The sequence below is a fragment of the Primulina eburnea genome, chromosome 3, assembly GCF_022965805.1.
Source record: "Primulina eburnea isolate SZY01 chromosome 3, ASM2296580v1, whole genome shotgun sequence".
In the NCBI taxonomy this organism is placed as follows: domain Eukaryota; kingdom Viridiplantae; phylum Streptophyta; class Magnoliopsida; order Lamiales; family Gesneriaceae; genus Primulina; species Primulina eburnea.
In genome coordinates this window covers 46124063-46145535 of record NC_133103.1, presented here as the reverse complement: position 1 = coordinate 46145535, position 21473 = coordinate 46124063, and the positions used below count along the sequence as shown (strand labels likewise).

Sequence of the window (21473 nt, the reverse complement as noted above, 5' to 3'; positions counted from 1 at the left end):
GATCTAACGTCGGAATTATGGATCTTCCAAGACAACATAGAATCGACCACATTATTCTTGCCTGGAGAAAGAGAGAGATCTAGAATATGTGTATCGTATATATTCTGTGTTATTCTATGTGCCTCGAGGACCATGTCCTTATATAATCTTAGCAGTCTTCGACCCATAATGGAAGACTTAATTGGACTGTGTTTCCACATATAAAGTGGATCATACCAATTCATTTAATACTTTGAAAACTCATAATTAATTAAATCACCTTATTGGATTTTTTATTAGATAGCTATTATATGTATATTTAATTAAATTATGAGAGTGCACAAAATAATTCCACCAACTAAATCATAATGAACTCGGAAGAACTACCTTAGAATAAAAAACGTGTATATTTAACTAGACCCTGATCCCGAACCTGATACCAAGAGGTTAAAAGTCACACAACAGAATATGAGGATCCATCAAATAGGAGCAACTCATCCCAAATAATCAAAAACTTCTTAATTTATATATTGAGATCTTATACTATGACTTGTTAACACTTGGACTCACATATCACCCTAGAATTCCTAAATCGAAATGCTTAGATTAGCCCTCTTTATGGGAACACGGCTTGTGGTTGCCGACCACTTGAGCTAGGCATGAATGCAAGAGGATTTGCGCTCGATAGACTCCCCAACTTCTACTTAAATCATGCTTGGATAGCTCATCGCATTCGAGGTCCCTAGATAGTCTAGCTCGTCGTCGACGTATGTGATGATGAGATCATGAAGGACATATTTCATAAATATATCTAAGGTTGCATTTGGATAGATGTATTTCAAATATATTTTTTCGTTTTACAAAGTAAGATAATAAACATCAAATTCATCTCCTGTATATTTATATAATATTTCATATTAATCGAAGGGATCTGCAATTGGCTCACTTATACATAGATCGGCTCTACATAAAAATATTATTTTTGGCGAGATTATAAACCAATTTTTGTTTCATAAAAATAAAAATCATATGTCCGAGTTTAGGAATTTTTCGAACTCAACCCAAATTAAATATATTCATAAACCGAATCAAAATATGTGTTTCAGTCTTGATCTAACCACATGTTACACAACTTACAAAATGCTAATGAAACCAAAATCTCATGCTTCGTATTGGTTTTTCAATTTCGGGTTTATTATGATAACACCCCTAGTCCGACGGACAGAGGAGTGGGAGATTTTCAATCTAATCTAAATCTAACATACTTAATTATTCGTACAAGTGTAATAATTTGAACCCAAAATTACGAAGTTTTGGCCTCACCACAGATACTTTGACGCTTGAAAATGGGATATTTAGGGAAATAACTTTGTCAAACTTTATTTTTAAAAAATAACAATTTCTAAGTATATTTGAATATTTTTTTTTTAAAAAATATTTAACTAATATTATTTGCTAATTACTTTTGAAAATCTAAATCCGACCCGATAGAGGGATTTTGGGTCGGAGCTGGGCCTTTCCGACAAATATAAATATGATTATAAATGCCACGCTGTCATGCACCATATGCCACTATATAAATGTGCGCCAATGATTCAACTGTCATTTCGTGGAATGTATGCTCATATCGCCATCGCCTTTGGAGGGGAAAAAGGTCAGGTTTCATGTTCCGATTCTCTCAATTTTCCACTGTTTTTGCTGAGAATATAATTTTTATTGTTTTATGATGCGTCTGATTACGCGTACCAGACACGTCTCGCGACCCATTTAATTGTAAATGATTGTATAATAAATAAGCTGTGTTGATTTCGGGTTTCTCATTTTCATTTCGCCTGTGATTTGGATATAATTCAGATTTCTTTGGGCTTTCAAGAAAAAAAATATTCGAAAATTTTGGTAGGCTAGTAGATGAATCACGTTGTCATTGAGAATGAATCCGAGGGAGACAGAAACCCACCTCCACGGGCAGTTGGCACAGCTCCAGAATCAAAGCATTCATGTCAACAAGATTGGCAAGGTGACAAAGCCCAGACAGATAAAAACGGAACAAAGTTGATGCCGAAGGTAGAGAATTTCAATTTACCTTATAATATATGCAAAAAAAAATATTAAAAAAAAGCTTCATCACTTTTTTGTGATGCTGCATGGAGGAAAAATGATAAGAACTATGTAGCTTGCAAGACCTAGCAATTGATTGATGCAAGTTATATTGGCCAAAATGGCCGTTGCTCTATCTCAATCCGAAAGATCCCAAGGATGCTTCTGATATGTTTATGACAGCAACTGCGAGAAATTTATAAAATTGAAGGTCTACGAGAAATTCTTGGTATTTAGAATTTGGATGTTCGTCATATAATTTACTAGTTATGAACCAATGAGATATATTCTGGTATTTATAATCAAATTTTCCATTCATGATGATGGTTAGCTGTCTGCAATGGCGGAGCTATGTATGTTGCCACCCAATTTTTTTAATTTTTTATATATTAATTTTTAGAAAATTTTTGATTTAATTTAAAATTCTTGTCCGGGCAGCCCAATATTTCTGGTTGCCTGTCTGTGTTGACCATGTAACCAGCACAATGGAGATCACACTGTCATACTGATTATTTCTCCTCAAGTTTTTTATGTGGTCCTGAAATGGGAAAAGAAAACCAGATTTTCTATTATTTTGCTCAATGAAATCTTAAAATTTGTTTGGTGAGAATTCTATCGAAGTTGGAAGAACCAAATGCATAAGTGCTCTTTCTTGGTATAAATGTGCTCAATAAAGAGAACTGAATAATAGAGATGGTGTTAATGATTAACAGACATGAACTGAAGTGCTTGTTTGTGTCTGCAGTTTTGCTTGGTGAACCTTTCTACCTCGCTTGTGCTAGCATACCAAAGCTTTGGGGTCGTTTATGGGGATCTGAGCACTTCACCGCTATATGTTTACAGAAGCATATTTGTTGGGAAGTTACAGGATTATCAGAATCCTGATACAATATTTGGTGCATTCTCATTAATCTTTTGGACTTTAACACTCATTCCGTTGCTCAAATATGTAATGGTCCTACTAAATGCTGATGATAATGGTGAAGGTGTGCTAAATATGCTCAATTTGAAGATTACTGATCCAAATTTTCTGTCATAATTGACCTAACTATTCAATTATTCCAGGTGGGACATTTGCTCTTTACTCATTGCTTTGTAGACATGGAAAGCTTGGTTTACTTCCCAATCAACAAGCAGCAGATGAGGAACTTTCTGCATACAAATATGGTCCTCTGGGACAGTCGTCAGCATCATTAATATTAAAGAGATTTCTTGAGAAGCACAAAAAGCTTAGGACTGGACTGCTGGTTGTAGTGTTACTGGGTGCTGGCATGGTAATAGGTGATGGTGTGATTACACCTGCAATGTCAGGTATTGTTGAAATGAGACGTAGTCATATATTTTATGGTGTAAGATTCATCATTAGTAGCTTCAATTCATGTTGTAAGGTCACCTTGAGTGGCTTTTATCCATCTTTTTGTTAGAGTTAGGCACATATGTTCAACTTTGTCCTCAAGTACAAAGGATTGATATGAGTATACTTGTCGTCCTTCCAACTAAGGAATCAGTGGCTGTATTCAAATAAAAATAAAAGTGAATTATTGTTTGATAGCACAGTAGCAGTGTCAGTTGCAAGGTGACCAGTTTTCTAGCCCATGCATGCACATTTTCTAGTCTCTTGTTGAAATCTAATTCAATCGGCCCAACTAATTTCCTCGATATAAACGTTTTATTGCAGTACTATCATCATTATCAGCTCTAGAAACAGCTGATACACGGTTGGACCACGGTATGCATTATTCTACTCTTGTTCCTCGTGGCTTTGCTAAAGTAATAATATCTTGCTTGAGTTACGCATGAATATGAAAGTTTTTTTTATGTAGGTGTAATACTTTTCATTTCTTGTATCGTGTTGGTTGGCCTATTTGCTCTACAGCATTGTGGTACGCATAAGGTCGGTTTTCTGTTTGCACCAATAGTTATTCTCTGGTTGATATCAATTTTCGCTATTGGGCTGTACAATACAATACACTGGAACCCAAAAATCGTGCTTGCTCTTTCTCCACATTATATTGTCAGATTCTTTGGTCAAACTGGTAGAGATGGGTTCATGTCACTTGGGGGAGTCCTACTTGCAATAACAGGTAAATAGATTCTGAAATTTTTTCTTTCTTTCTCGTGAGTCATAACTGGATGCCTTCATGTGAAATTGCTTGAATTTTGAATTTTGAATTTTGGTGGCTCTCTTGTGATATTGACGGATTAATTCTACACCTCTATTCAATTTAGTTCTAATGATTAATATTTTAAATTATTTAACCGAATTAAGAAAATATTAAAATTAGAAGCAATAATTGAAATAAGAAAACTATATCAGAAGTGATTTTTAACGGAGTTTAGTAAATAACTTTAATGCAAAACATTAAATTAACTAGCATGCAGATCTATAATTCACTTGGTGAAACATCAAAATATAATTTGAACTTGAGAAACCAATTTCACCATATAACCAAATTTTTATCTTTGCTAAATCATTAATTTAAAATCTAGATTTCGTTCTATTGTATTTGAATTTTATCTTCAGCGATAGAGCTTTGAAGGACTCTAGTATCTATAAGGCACTTATTTGGAATAAAAGATTAATATGAAGTTTTCTAAAGACAAAGGTGTACTTAAAGAGATTGAGAGGTTATCTAATGACCGCAAGGCAAGAAAGAAAAATGGTTCAAAAGAGGAGATCCGGAAAGAAAAAAACAGCATTCCCCATACTGAGGACTCTCCAATCCATCCATGAGAAAATCCATAACACATGGCCGTGAAAAATTGGTATTAGATCTGGTTGTTATGGGGGCTATTCCGGTTTTACAACAGCAGTTTGAGTTGTTCATAAAGATGTACCAAGAAGATAAGATTGTTAATGGATGAAGGCAGCTAGAATTGAATGCAAAGTTAGAAAAATTATCATTCAACATCTCTGGATGCAAACTGAAACGAAGGAAAGCAGCAGCAGTAATTGAGGGGCCTTCCGGACAATCTTGGAGGTGATGTTGGAGATGGGCATTCCTACGTACCTAAACACGAAGTTGGATTTCCCCATTATGACGGGCAGTTTGATCCACCGAGATGGCTAAATCGGTGTTAATTTTTCTTTTGAAACCTACACACACCTAAGACAAGGTTGGGTTGGCTTTTGTTATGGTCCCGAGTTTTGATCGTGTTATGAGACATGTAATGAGTTTATGGTGGAAATTGTGGCTCGTTTTAGGAAAGAACCTCACGAGCTAATTGGCAATTCAAGGCTCGTTGAAGAGACCATCTCTTTGCAATATTTTTTTGGGTTGGATTCAAGCTCGTATTGCAAATTTTCCATTAAAAATATCAAAATAGTCCCTTCCAATACATTACTTCCCCCTGGCTAATCGTGTTTGTTCTCAAACCCAAAAGAGGCCGGAGTCCTATGAAAATTGATAGCCAAGATTATATTCCTTGGCTTTGAACTTTCCATGCGGGAATCTTCTGTTGTGATTTATTTGGATTCCATTGGTCCTAGAGTTTTTGGCTCATTACATCAGCTATCCCGGCGAAACGTGTTTATTCTCAAACCCTAAAGAGGGATATTGTGATGACAAGCTGGAGGCACTTGAATTTTTGTAAGAATATACGGTGTTGGAGTAACTCGAAAGTTAAGCAAAATGTGGCATTGGTATTTGAATCCTTCAGTTGTAACTCATGCTGCTTTCATTCCCATTTGAGGAACCATACTCACCCTCGTGGTGGAAAGAGGCCAACCCTTTCTTATTTTGCTACGGTATGTGTTTGTCGAAAAATATCCACATTGACTAAGCCATCCCAACGGGTTCAATTGGTTGTCTTACCGGGGCAAATCGAGCTTCCGAATTTTGAGGTTTATAGGAATGACATTGCTGCCTTGCTATCCTCTGAAACGTTTGTCCGTGGTTCCTCGTTGATTGCTGCTGCCTTTGCCTTGATCTAGTTCTTTCAAGTGCATAGGTGACCATTTGGATATATCCTCCAACTAATCATGAAGAGCTTGTTATCGTTTCCCCGCAGATACCTTGTCCCCTTAATAGATTTCCACAAAGGCTTTGAATTGTTGCTGAAATAAGAGGAAGTTTCTCATGACGTCTGTTTGGTACCAATTTGTTATGGTCCTAGCATTATGGGGTGGTTAATGCGTTCATAGAGGAAACTAAGGCTCATTTTTGGAGAGAACCTCACAATCTTGTTAACAGTTCAAGTCTCGTTAAAGAGAACTTGTCGGTCTCTTGCAACATTTTTTTGAATGAACTTAAGTAAGCTGTTGTTCTATTCCCAATCTTCCATTGTAAGTACATGAGTGGTTCCTATCTTAATTACTAGAAATCCGTAGAGCTAAATTTCCAAATCCTAATCTTAATAATTATCTCACACGAGATAATTCTTTTATTTAAAATAAATATAACCAACTAGATGACAGGAGGATAGAGTTCCATGGAAGTTGATGACTAAGATTCTATCTTGGCTTTGAACTTCCCATGTGTGAATCTTTTGTAGGTGATTTCTTTGGATTGTTGGGTCAGCTGTTTTTCGCCCATTACAGCTTCTTTCAACCTTGAAGAAATGGATTAGTGTGCTTCTGAAAATTGGAATGTGACTGACCCAGATTGCAGTGGGAAAAATTTCAGTGCTCAATGCAACTTGCACTTTGACATAGCAGTAAATTAGGGGAGCTAGAATGCCACATTTAAGAACCATTATGGATTTGGGTAGTTAGTTGTATCTATGAGGAGGTTCTAACCTAATCTCCCCTCTCCATTTGTTTTTGTTTTATTATATGAACCGGTATGGATCTGCCATACCCCCTGTCATGACCTTAGCGGTGCTATTTTTTTTTAGGAAAAAAAAAATAAAATTGTGCCAAACTTGAACAATGGAGGACTACCAAAGGCGATTTGAGCAAGTAGCAGAAATGGCAAGTACATTATCCTGTGAGCAAGAAGTTCATATTTTTATTAGTGGATTATAAGAGCATATTGCGGTAGAATGTGAGCTTCAACACACCTCGGTTCGATGAGTCTCCAAGTTTCTATGAGAGACAAATTGAGATTCTAACATTAGAAGCGCCAGACAACGAGGGCCATTAGTAATCCATCATAACAACCATCCATTAATAGGTTAAACATGGAGAAGGTAGAAGAAAGATGGGTGAAGGGCTTTGTTTCAACTCTGATGAAGTTTACACCCAAGAAGGCACTAGCTAGTGAGGAGCAGTACCTTTTGTGTTTGCGGAGAAACACAATTCTTGAGATTGGAAGTAATGTGATGGGTATTGAAATTGCTCATTTACTTAATTCTTCGGAACTCTTTTATTAATATAAGAATTGATATTATATTGATTAGTAAAATAATTACAGAAAAAAGCGAACAAGAGCTCCATGCAAAACGAATTGAAATTCACAGTCAAAATAGATTAACATAGTAATAGGCCCCAATTCCTATACAAATCTGAGAACCAAAACGATTTAAATTCTAAAGTCTTCGAAGTCCGGCATGAAACCCTGAATTTAATCTTGCCTCAGCACTTTTCAATCAAATCTTCTCGATCTTTAAAGATCTTTATATTTCTTTCCATCCACACAAACCAACTCAAAGAGAGAACCACCATATTCCAAAATATTATGCCTCCAAGATCCGCCTCGAATAAATCAAAAGTTGATCTCGGAGATTCCAAAATCAAGCCAAACTCCGCCAAAGCTTTAAACCAAAGACAATCAAATGATCATGAGTCTCATAATACATACCAATTTAGCCAAAGAGAACAAAAAAGGAACCGTTTTTGCAACATCTCAGACGATGGTAAACATCAATTCTTCAGGACTCTAGTTACTACTTGTCTATTTTTTCAAATAAAAAATATTGTCAATATCCCGTGTGTTCTATAAACATTGGATAATTGCTAGGAATAAGAGAGATATTTTATATTGAGGATCTTTTGATTTGGGTTTATCTTTAGTGGTAGAGGATATCCAAAAAGAAAGAGAGGACTCTCGATATTTAGGACTCTCCGATCCATCGTCCCGTAAAATTATCCATAACACAGGGCCGTGACAAAAACACATTGATTTCGAGAACAATATTCAGTAAACCAAATAAACTAATTGCTGAAAAGTAAGAACTTGGCAGATTGAAGAAGGAAGAATACTTCTTTCATTTCAGTATATCATTTCTCTGTAGGTGGTACACTTGAAATAGATAAAAAAACAGAAATCACATCCCAACAAATCTGGGAAATATATGGAAAATATTCTATCCAACCAAATGTCATTCCTATCAAATCAACGTTCCCCCTCAAGTTGTTGCAAAGATATTTATCATGCTCAACTTGTTGTGCAAAAGTTTGTTTTGATAGGCCCTTTGTTCAGATATCTGCAATTTTCAACGTGCTTGGAACAAATGGTGTACATATTACTTTTTCATCAAGTTTCTCCTTTATGAAATGCTTGTCAATTTCGACGTGTTTGGTTTTCTCATGCAAACACTAGATTGTGAACAATAGTAGCTGCATTGTTATCACAAAAGAGCTTCATAGGCAAGTTACTATGATTTTTAGCTCCTCCATAACTACTTTAGCCAATATGCTTCGCACACCCCTTGAGCCATGGATCTGAGCTTCATCACTACTTCTAGTGACCACGCCTTGTTTTTTACTTCTCCAAGTTACTAAGTTGCACCATACAAACGTGCAATAACCAGATGTCGATATTTGGTCAGTGAAAAATCCAGCCCAATCAACATCAGTGTAAACCTCAATCCTTCCTTCTCATTTCTTTCAAAGAATAATCCCTTCCCTAGGGTTGCTTTCAAATATCACAAAATCCGATACACAACTTCCAAGATGTTCAACACATGATGAATGCATAAATTGACTAACCACACTTACTGCAAAAAGAATGTCAGGGAGTGTGAGACAAATAAATTATTCTCCAATTGGTCTTTGACATATCCCTGTAATCACCTTGACACCATTTTTGATATCTACTAGCTTAGCATTTGCCTCTATTGGAGTATTTGATGGTTTGCAACCACTCAATTTAGTTTCTTCCAAGATATCGAGGATATATTTTCTTTGGGAAACCATGATTAGCCTTTTTTATTTTGCCACCTCCATTCCAAGGAAATACTTTAACTGGCCTAGATTTTCATATTGAATTCTCTTGCCAAGTTTTCTTAAATCCGCCTGTTTCTTCTAAATCATCTTCTATCAATATTATTATTTTTTTTATAGGAAACAGAATTTTATTAAAGTAGATAATAAGGTTTACCATAGCGGATAAGCAATCCGCAGAGTTAAATAAAAGATTACAATATTAAACCGCCATAATCACAACAGCACATATTTCCAATCCCTAACCAAATCCGATATATGAAGATCTTTAAATTCTTTCAACACAATCGTCCAACTTGCAACCCTGAATTTTATTTTTTCCCAAACTTCAGCCAACGACTCCGACTTGTCTTCAAAAATTCTTGAGTTTCTTTCCATCCATATCGACCAAAATGTGCAAAGAACAACCATAGACCAGAATCTCAAATGTTTTCTCCTTGCCTGCAAGCCTGGTTCCAGGAAGAACATATCTGTTGCCTTCTTCGGAAAGGACCACAGAAAACCCATTTCATGGATCACCTTTAGCCAAATGCTATAAGAAATTGAACAGTGCAGTAGCAAGTGATCCTGATCTTCTTCTTTTTCCCTACAAAGACAGCACCAGTTTGGGCTAAGAGAACAGCCCGACCACCTTCTTTGCACGGAGTCACAAGTCTGTAATTTCTCCAAAGCCACTATCCACGAAAACACTTGGACCTTTGTAGGTACAGGTACATCCCAGATATTTCGAACAAATGAAAAAGACAAAGGATTTGGAGATGCGAAGAAAGAGTTATAAAAAGAGCTAACAGAAAACACACCCGATGACTCCCCCAACCACATCCTATAGTCCCCAACACCCCACTGAACCCTAGCCGACTCTAGGACACCCATGAGACCCGCAAACTCACATGTTTCCAACTCGCTCAAGTTTCTTCTAAATCTTAAATCCCAACTGGTAACTGAGTTGATGAAACTAGAAGACTCATCTACAAAAAAACTGATAGGCTTATTAATATGAACAGAAATAAGAAATAGAGATGGAAATCTCTCTCTCAAAGAGACTCCCCCCACCCACTCATCTTCCCAAAAACGAATGATGTTACCCTCTCTGAACACTCCCCTAACCAATCGATGAAAAGCCGGGAAAGATCGAGAAATGCACTTCCAAGACTTCTGAACGTCGCTTTTTCCGCCAACCCTAAATCCCATCCATTCTCGTGATAACCATAGAGACTGATAATAACCTTTTTCCATAGGGTGTCTCTTTACACCGACCCTCTCCACCACCATTTTCCAAGTAACGCTTTGTCTCTTAAGAAAATCTTTCCCAGTCCCAATCCTCTCCTATCCTTTGGCTTACACACTTGCTCCCACCCAACTACATGGCAATGTTTTCCTCCATCGGCTCCATCCCATAAGAAATTTCTCATTATTTTTTCCATCTTGAGTGCGACATGATTAGGCACTTTGAATAGCGACATAAAATAAGATGGCATAGCGCACAAAACCGCCTTGATCAAAGTAAGCCGAACCCTTCTTGAAAGAAAAGACTTTTTTAAACTAGCCAATTTTTTAGCCATCTTCGAAAGAACCGGTTCCCAAAATCCCATTACCCTCGGGTTCCCTCCCAATGGAATCCCCAAATATTTAATCGGCCATTTTCCTTTTTTGCATCCAATTGCAACTGCCAACTCATCAAATTCCTCATCGATCTATTCAAGCCCATCAACTCACTTTTTTCCCAATTGATCCTTAATCCAGAATGACGACCGAAACTATTGAGGATATCCACAATTGCCAACAAATGCTGCTGCGATTTTGTAAAGAACAAGGTGTCGTCCGCAAATTGAATATGCGAGATTTGAACTTTCTGTCTACCAACCTCCAGACCTTGTACAATATCATCTTCTTTTGCCTTGTCAATCATCCTTCCCAACCCATCATCTACTACCAGATTAAAGAGAAAAGGAGATAATGGATCTCCCTGTCTGAGTCCTCTTTCCCCTTTTATTTTTCCACGGGGTCTTCCATTGATGAATATCGAAAAAGACACATTAGAAACACATCCCATAATCCATCTCCTCCATCTCTCCCCGAATCCTTTTTCCTCAACACATAATTCAGAAAATTCCAATCAACATTATCGTAAGCCTTTTCCAAATTGACTCTAAGTACCCACCCTTTTTTCTTATTTTTCCGGTACACCTCCACAACCTCATTTGCAATTAGACAACAGTCGAGAATCTGTCTTCCCTTAATGAATGCACATTGGTTTTCCGCAATTGTATGATTCATCACTTTTTTCAATCTGTTAGCCAAGACTTTCGCCATAATCTTATACAAGCTAGGTCTAAAGTTGTTGATCCTGATCACATCTTGTTTCTTAGGGACGAGGCAAATGTAGGTCTCGCTAGTAATACCGTTAACAATCCCACTTTCGCAAAATTCAGCGAAAACTCTCATTACATCTTCTTTCACCGTATCCCAGTTCTTTTGGTAGAAGGCCATTCTGAAACCGTCCGGACCCGGGGCTTTGCACCCATCACTTTCAAACACTGCTTTTTTGACCTCTTCCTCGACAAAAGCCACTTCTAATCCCTCGGCTTGTGCTAAATCGATTTCACCCCAAAGTAAACCATCAAAAGCCTCCTCGTCCCCATCTATCTCCCTCTCCACCGCATCCGCTTTCCTGTACAAATTTCGATAAAATCTAATAATTTCCCCTTGAATTTGTATTTCGTCGGTGACAACAGACCCATCCTCCAATTCCACTTTGTCAATCATGGCTATATTCCTTCTGTTATTCAACAACGAATGGAAAAATTTGGTGTTATGATCCTCTTCCTTCATCCATTTTAATTTTGCTATTTGTCTATCCATTTGGGCTCCTTGGATAATCATTTTTTCCATTTCGCATCTTAACTCTTTCCTTTCCTCATTTAAAATTTCAGACCACAACCCATCACCTTCTAGAAGATCCAACTGCTTAATCTTGAAGTTCAATTCTTTGAATCTACTGTCCACATCTTCTCACTCCTCCCTATTCCATTTTAAAGCCTCTTCTTTGATTCTTTTCAGTTTTTGCATAAACTTGTAACCTTCCCACCCACGAGTAGTTCCATTATTCCACCATGTCTGAACCAACTGTTTGAATTTATGATGAGATAGCCAGACATTCTCAAATTGTATAAGTTTAGCCACAATAGAAAATGACATTGCCAATCATCTTCCCGAGAGGACAAAAAATGTCACGGCAATTAAGATCAAGGGTTATTTTGCTAACAGACAGGAGATTATATGGCAAGAGAGGAACATGCTAGACATTCTTAAGTGCCTAGAAAGAAGAAATAATAACGGTTCCTTTCCCAACAATAGAAGCAAAAGAAACGTCGACAATTTTAACTTTCTTGATCTCTGAGCAAGGTTCATAGAAAGAAAAAAATTGCGATGATTCCTTCATATGGTTTGTTCGCCTGAATCTAAACTCCAAGAGCTGTTAGAAATTGAATTTGCAAAATTTCAAATGAAGAGATCCCTATCTGGGATAAAGAATGCGAAGGATTGGACTTTTCCACACGAGCATCAGACAGTTTGAACAATTTATCTAGCTGGTCCTTTGTGAAAGGAAGATAGTCTGAGGAAGAAGATTGCATTCCAGATTCATCACTGCTTGCTTGAAAGCTCGACCACAGACGCTAGTTCTATTGTGGTTTCGTGATTTTTTCTTGAGGTGGGCTGATTTGCCATGAATTCTCCAGCATGTTTCAATGGTGTGCCACAACTTTTTACATTATTCAACCCAAGGATTTGACTTCCCATCCCTGTTTTCAGCCTCAAAAAAATTTCCCTGCTAACAAGGGCTGAACCTTCAACGTCCAGGTTGTGTTAGTCACGTTTCATCATCACTTGTTGTCTAGATTCTTCGTGGCGGACCTCAGAGAACACTTCACTAAGACTCGGAAAAGGGTTGCGTCCAAGTATATGACCCTGAACCTCATCTAGATATATGTTTAAACCAGCAAGGAACACAAACACGAGGATGTGTTCTTTTGCCTTCTTGTATCAGGCGCTATCCTTGCTGCTCTCCCATTCCTCCACTTCAAAGAGGTCTAATTCTTGCCAAACAACCATCAATGCATTGTAATAGGCTGTCATATCTCGATTTCCCTGCTGCATCCAGCACATACAAGTGTTTTAACTCGTATAATTGAGAATAGTTCTGCATGTCGGACATATGTTTCCTTAACCGCCTCCCAAATGTCATGTGCAGTTGGTAGGAACATGAAGGGCTCATGGATTGTAGGTTCCATTGAATTAATCAACAACGCAGTGACCATAGAATTTTTTCAGATCGCTATTTTTATATTTTGCATCGGTTGATGATGGTGCTTTCACTTCGCCATTCGGGTAACCTAATTTGCCCTTGCCATCGATCACTAGACGGACATATTGTGCCCATTCAAGGTAATTTCATCCGTTTAATTTGTGAATCGTGTTTTGAAGGGATGTATTGGAGAGGGCGATGTTTGAAGGAGGTTTTGATCCATCAGAAGTTGCTGTTCCGCTGCTGGAGCCTGAAGAATTAGACCCAACACCAACCATGAAATGCTTTCAATTTGGCAAGGATTTCATTTAATTAAATCGACTATATCGAATTCCAAAAAATATCAATCCCGTTCTACCAAATGCTCAGAATGGGATTTGGAAAAATCCCATTCAACTATCGATTTTAGAATATTCCAAGTTTCATGAACCCTTTTAAGGACATCTATTAATGGTATAGAATACTTTGTATGTACGGGAATGTAGCAGCCCCTTGGGGCGAGGGCTGCCTCTCTTTCCGATCTCACCTCCTAGGTACCAGTATGCAACAAGATTTCATAACAACAGCTAACATCCTACGGCTAGTAGCTAAACGAGATCAGAAGGGATCCTCAGGTGAGGAGCCCGATGGTTGAGCTAATCCTTGCCTGTTTGAGCTAAATAACAAGGAAACAGTAAAACAAAGAGCTAGCTGCGGAGCTAAGTTGTATGAATCTGTAACGTACTGCTAGCTTGTACCCAGTATGGAGCCGACCATCAATCGAGTATAGCTTGCCGAAGAGTATTATCGGCGTTAGGAATCATAAATAGCTGCCCCAAGACGGGATTTCGCCTCTCATGATATATTATCCTAACAAAGACTGCCTTCTTGTAGCCAAAGTCTTCTGTTAATCTTAATGTCCGTCTATTTATTATGAAAGTATTCTCTAATTAAGTTTGTTTCACTATTTTTTTCCTCAATGTCACTCAAGCAACATGCTATTTTTCTTGTATATCACACCCACATGTACGTAGTACCCTGCATCTTACTATTTTTATATCTTTCATCTACAAATGAGGAGGAGTGAATTACCAATGATTTTATATTACCTGCAACAATTTATTGCTTTTATTTAGTTCAATAATGATCACATAAAATCGACCAAATTAAGCTTAGTTACTGATGCAGGTACTGAGGCGATGTATGCAGATCTTGGCCATTTCACTTCATTTTCGATTAGGGTAAGTAAGATTTTGTTAACATTCAGATGATGATTTCATATTTAAAAGGTGGGTGGTAGAATTCCCATTATTCGGATAGGATGATATGGACTCCAGAATTGAAGGTTGATGCTTGGTTTAATGAGACGACTGGCATGTTTTTATAGTTGTATCTGTAGTTCTCAATTTTTATCCAATCGGAAGCGATACATACACAAACATATGTCTTTGAGGAAAAAATTTATTGAAACAACATAATGACAGCTATTAGGGTGTGGATGCACACAGCTCTCGTTGATCCATAGAATATTTGTTATATCATGTCTGTTATAAGATAGATTGTGGACTCGTACAGTATTAGTCATCAATCATGGTTCTCTCCATACAAGAAAAATTTCATCTGTGCTTCTTTCAACACGAATCTTTCCCTTTTGTTTTGCAGCTTGCATTTATATGCCTTGTATATCCTTGCTTGGTAGTACAATACATGGGGCAAGCTGCTTATCTGTCAAAAAATATTTCTTCGATTCCGAATAGTTTCTATGACTCCATTCCTGGTTAGTATTGCTTCTGTGTACATGATATCTCTATAAGATTTATGGTGGTTGAAAAACTAGTCCTATTCTGCTTATCCTGCAGGTGGTGTTTTCTGGCCTGTCTTTGTAATTGCAATCCTTGCGGCTATAGTTGCCAGTCAGGCTATAATTTCTGCCACTTTCTCTATTGTGAAGCAGTGCCATGCTCTTGGTTGCTTCCCGCGTGTGAAGGTTGTGCATACCTCAAAGCAAATCCATGGGCAGATCTATATACCAGAGATCAACTGGATTCTGATGATCCTTACTCTTGCTATTGCTGTTGGCTTTCAAGAAACAACTACCATAGGGAATGCATACGGTAAGTTGATGAATGTGAAAAGCTTTTATTTTGTGTCCTTTTATATCTTTCAATATGATCACTGGGAAAAGATTATGCGTCTCAGTATCTTGTATCCCAGTCGCACAAAAAAATAGTTTTCCATTTAACCACCATATACTATATTTATTAGAAACTCTTGTTTGATATTTATAATGCCAAAAGATATTGAAATTTAGCATCCTAGCCACAAGTGATTTCACCTCCGAAGTGATGAGAACCCAACAATATACTATAGGGTTCCTGTGTCATAATCTTACCAAGTTTTCGGGGCATCTTCAACTAACACCACGATACCACACATAGATCTCGGAAACTAGTCCTATATTTTACTTGGAAAATCAACCCAACTATATATATCAATTGTGAACCAAATTTCATCAAAATTTGAAAATGAATTAGGATGCCACTTCTCCAACAATTTGAAAATGATAACTCTAGTTGAAGCCACAATATCAAGATCTTGATAAGTTATTTTATTTGGTAGGCACTCAAGAATTTTCTCACAAATTATTATATAAAATTAAAAGATCAGTGGACATATGTTGAAAGGAAATCTCCTACATATAAATGCATAAATCAACCCTAAATAATGTAATAAATAAATTATCATCCCATGAACATTAATTAGGCTGAGCTATGTAACTTGATAAGTTCTTTTATTTGCTAGACTAAAACATTTAGGAACAAATAGATATATAAATAAGAAATATTCATCAAAGTCTGTCAAAACTTATTATTACGTATAAATACATAGATTATATTATACTTAGATAATGTAATATGGGTCTAAACTAATATATATATTGGCCACTAAAAGTTACCAACCAAAAATATGAAAATAAAAAAAAACATTTATATAAATAAACTATCAGCACATGAACACCAGTAAGTCTTAGATAATTAATTTAAATCGAATCAACCTCACAATATAGGCCTTCTATCTTGGCCTTCAATCAAGTTTATTCACTTCAAGTCATGCTGATAAATTTAGCTCATGTTGCTTGCTTTGCCCTTTGGCTCTTGAATAGCCGATTAATGAAGCCTTCTAGCTTGGGCTTCAATCAAGTTGATTCACTTTAATTCTTGCTGATTAAATTGGTGTGCTTTAAAACTTTTTAGTTAGACAATTAAGAGCCTCTTTAGTTGTCATGGACTTGGATCTTGTAATTGAATCTACACTAACAATTATGTTGTATTTGGATTGATGAAATTTCAAATTCATAAGAACAAATCGATTTGTTTGTTTGAGCAAATCCACTTGACAATAGATTCAAATCCCAAATAATTATTTTTAAAGTCATTGCGATGGATTTCAAATCTCTATCAACGTGGACTCATTTCAATTTTTTTTTTAAATACTTCTTCATATCCAAATCCTTCAATCCAAACTCTAATTTCTCTTTTTAGCATCTTGAATTTGGTCCAATAAACTACCATTTTGATTATAATGGTCATCAGCTTCCAAATTGTTTTTATTAAATGGTATGCCATCATGAAGAAGTTTATCATTTTGAATAAATGAAGGTTTCAAATTTTTTAACTATACACGTCTCAAATACGAAGATAGGCAGTATCGTTTCTTTACAAGTGTGTAGTTTTATGGTAGTCTAGATGAAATTTACAGTATTTCAATTATATCAATTGTAATGTTTATTCTCTACTTCATTCTCTAATGTGTCATGCAAGAAGATTACAATGCCTGGTCTCTGTGTTGTCCTGCTTTGTTCTCCGACTCTGTTCACTAAAGTGATGGATGAAGAAAGAACTTGAAATGTGTTTATTTGAAATCTTACAAACTCGTGAATCCATTTTGTTTGTGGTTTATCATTAGTTCCAAACTATTGCACAAAGAATATAATGAAACTTTATTTCGAAACGAGTTTGAATTTTTGGTAGTAGACCAGGTTTAAAAATTAAGTTGAGTTTTTACCCTCATGTACGTATTGACTCCTACTTGTGAAACCGATTTTCTTCATGAAAATAATGCGGATAAGGATATGTGCTCGCTTCAGTGGGAAATGAAAGATCTCTATTCTAGTTGTATCATCTCCTATGGGTTCGAATCTATAGCCATTGTTTATTATCCTAAAATCTTTTTGTCTATTCTGGATGAAGAGAAAAATTGGATCAAAAGAAATTGTTATCGTGGAGTTTTATCAACGATTTGGTTGTGTAGGCGGGGATCCAATATTTTCATAATCCTTATGTAAGAAATTACAAAATAAATTATTTCAACAAAGATATGAATTAGGAACAATGACAAACGGATGAAGAAGGGGCAACCATTCTGTTGGGGTGCATGAGTGAGAATAGTACGGGGATGGGTGACCTCCTGAGAAGTTCTCATGCGTCAAGCTGCTGAGGTTCTGCCGCTTGATCTGGTTGGCTAAGTGAGCCATAAAAAAGTGACAGCAGATCTGAACGGGTAATACTGTCTCTGCTGGGGATAGGGCCGACGGTAGGGAAAGTGTAAGACTGATATCTAAAGGATATGGGACAGTACCAGCAGATAGACATGCACCTTCCCGGACTCATGGGCCTTGCATCACGACCCATTAGCATCCAATTAGGTGGACTTCGCGCTGTTACAAGTAGAAGGAAATAAAGTTGTGTCATGACTAACAACTATAGCTTTTGGCCTAGTGGTAAGCGCTTGATCCTAACAATCGGTATCAGAGCGAGGTCATGGGTTCATGTCTCCCAAGAAGAATATTTCTATACTTCTTGGGGGGAATGTTGGGTTAAGCGTGCATGAGTGAGAGTGGTACTGGGATGGGTGACCTCCTGAGAAGTTCTAATGTGTCAAACTGCTGACATTACGCCGCTTGATTTGGTTGGCTAAGTGGACCGTAAAAGAGTGATACCAGATCTTAACGGGTAATACTGTCTCTGCTGGGGACAGGGCCGACGGTAGGGAAAGGGTAAGACTGATCTCTAAAGGATATGAAACAGTACCAGCAGATAGACACGCACCTCTCCGGACTAATGGGTCTAGTGCACTCTGCGCTGCAACAAGTATAAGGGATAAAGTTGCGCGTGGGCTAACAATTATAGCTTTTGGTCTAATGGTAAGCACTTGATCCTAACACATTCCAAATGACATGATGGTGTAGGTGGTGAAATTATCTTCCTTAGAAACTGCTGTTGCACTTCTGTAATCTTGTGGAGTTCAATATGCATGGACAGAAACTCGTTTATGATTTAACAGTTGATTTTCTTTGAGACATGTCCTAATTTTTTAATCTTTGCTTTTGAGCCTTGCGTCCTTTGGCGACTTGATGTGCACTGTGTGCATAGTAACTGTTAAATGGTATGAAATAGTGTAGGAAGTAAGCATGACGGCTACATTTTTTGGGCCACATAAAAGAAGCTAGATTAGTGTTTCTTACTTTATGTCACATTTTGAATGGTACGAAAATAGACACATAACATATGGTTTACATGATCTGGTCAAAAAATCAATATTCACGAGCAAATACCCAAGTGCCAAAACAATTTTTGTCATAGTTTTTGTATGCAATTGCCACCCCTTTACATGGGGTATAACATAGCTTGTGGATTAATATGGTTAAAGAACTCATTCCAATTTATGCACTACAATCACGAACCCCTCTTCTTTAACATCTGCCAATCACCGGAACATCAACATGAAGTTAACTACTTAAATTTTTGGGTAGTTGATTTTATCTAACCAATCTATTGGCAATATTTACTTTCTTTCAAGTCTGTAATGATTGAGGTTTAAAGATATTGGGCTTTGCTTGTCCTTTTCTCTGCGGAGTACATAAGTTTTGCAGTCTCACTGAGAGAGATGTTTTCGAACTCAATTATTAGAGGCTTGAGGCAAAAAAAGGTTACTAGCAGATTGATTTGGAATTATAAACTATCATTCACCCTCAGTAGCTATGTTTGTTGTTGCTGGTATTGTAGAGAGTTGATAACTGTAGAAGAGATTGTTTCACATATGTTTAGGAGGAGTTGGTGATTAAAGTTTGAAGTTCCTTTGTTATTATATTAGAAGTCAAGCACATCGAGGCTCTTCAAGCTGATGTGCAAGGACTGAATTACTTGATTGCACTCCTCAAAGAAAAACACCTGTATCCTAAATGAAAATTTTCTCTGCATAGCATACTTTATATGACAAATGGAGAAATTTCTGAAAGGGTTTTGTATTTTTCCGCACATATCTACTAATGTCACCACCTAATAAAGTGGAATTTGCATAGCTGATGCTAGAACAACACTTGAGTATTTTATCAATAACAAGGCTGGATACGGAGAATATTAATCAACAATTTCACGTTTTCTATTTTTATCCATTTTTATTTTATGTTTCGTCCATTTCAATCAATACTTATCACTTTAACTTAGATGTTACTTATCACTTTTACTTAGATTACCTTTTGAGTTGCGTTTCTTTCCATCATTTTTTTTTTGCCAGGCCTAGCTGTCATGTCAGTGATGTTCATCACAACTTTTCTCATGGCACTTGTCATGGTGTTTGTCTGGCAGAGAAGTATAATACTTGCAGTTGTTTTCCTTGTTTTCTTTTGGATCATTGAAGCATCATATCTGTCAGCTGCATGTGTAAAAGTTCCCCAGGGAGGATGGGTTTCACTTGTACTTGCTGTCATCTTTATGTTTATCATGTTTGTCTGGCACTATGGAACCCTCAAGAAGTACAACTTTGATTTGCATAATAAGGTGCCTCTGAAATGGATCCTTGGACTAGGTCCAAGTCTTGGTATTGTCCGTGTGCCTGGGATAGGTCTCATATATTCTGAGCTGGCAACAGGAGTGCCCTCGATCTTCTCACACTTTGTAACAAATCTCCCTGCATTCCATGATGTTTTGGTATTCGTCTGTGTAAAGTACGTTCCAGTTCCCTATGTTACTTCTGAAGAACGCTTCCTCATTGGTCGCATTTGTCCGAGACCATATCGAATGTACCGATGCATTGTAAGATATGGGTACAAGGATTTGCAGGGAGACGACTTGCACTTTGAGGACCTGCTGATTCAGAGTATAGCGGAGTTTATTCAAATGGAAGCTGTAGAGCAACAGATCTCAAGCCCTGACTCAGTGTCTTATGATGGTAGGATGGCGGTCATAAGCTCCCGATCTTTTCAATCTGGATCGAGCCTCATCGTATCTGAGGAGGAGGAATTTGGCACGAGTAGTTCCATCCAAAGCAGCAAAACTTTAACTCTCCGGAGTTTAAGATCATCATATGAAGATGAGAACCCACAGATCAGAAGGCGTCAACTGAGATTTCAAATACCTCAAAATCCTGTGATGGATCCTTCTGTAAGAGATGAACTCCTAGACTTGATCCAAGCAAAAGAAGCGGGTGTCGCGTACATCATGGGGCACTCTTACATAAAAGCCAGGAGGTCATCATCTTTCTTGAAGAAGCTAGTTATCGACTTTGGGTACTCATTTCTGCGCAAGAATTGCAGAGGTCCGGCAGTGGCACTTCACATTCCTCATATTAGTCTTATCGAAGTCGGTATGATATATCATGTCTAGGAATTCGAACACTGAAGGAACCATAGCAGGACCCATGCAGAAGAGGGGGATCACTGCTCTTTGATCATTAGCAATGCGAGTATAGCTTTTTAATACAGTTTAGTGCAACTACATGATTAAAAAACCATGTCCTTGCCTTTGACTACATCTGTTATGTATGTACAGAAGCCTATTTTGTTTAGAGTCCAACCTCTTCTTTTATCAAGAATAATCAAGTTTTAATATGTTTGGTTACAGGTTTATGGCAATCAGTGGTCCATTCTAAACTCATTTTTATAAGGTGGCGGAGCCAAGAAAGAGCAATCGCCCCGTATATTTTAATATTTTTATTATTTATAAATCA

At 37.1% G+C, this 21473-nt stretch overlaps 1 protein-coding gene across 3 annotated transcripts; it reads left to right on the top strand.

Annotated features, from left to right (window-relative positions):
• Positions 1–1546: 1546 nt before the first annotated feature.
• LOC140827658 (potassium transporter 4-like) lies at positions 1547–21349 on the top strand. 3 transcript variants are annotated; one of them, XM_073190422.1, is made up of 10 exons: positions 1547–1633; positions 1880–2043; positions 2822–3062; positions 3142–3387; positions 3755–3805; positions 3900–4160; positions 14655–14707; positions 15129–15243; positions 15326–15580; positions 20043–21349. In XM_073190422.1, exons 2-10 carry the CDS (start codon positions 1888–1890, stop codon positions 21128–21130), a joined length of 2466 nt encoding a protein of 821 aa, XP_073046523.1. In that variant the 5' UTR covers positions 1547–1633; positions 1880–1887; the 3' UTR covers positions 21131–21349. The 3 variants fall into 3 exon arrangements, with proteins under 3 accessions (XP_073046523.1, XP_073046522.1, XP_073046524.1); XM_073190421.1 differs by having other exon boundaries at positions 1565–1633; positions 1834–2043; XM_073190423.1 differs by having other exon boundaries at positions 1614–1638.
• The last annotated feature ends 124 nt before the right edge of the window (positions 21350–21473 follow it).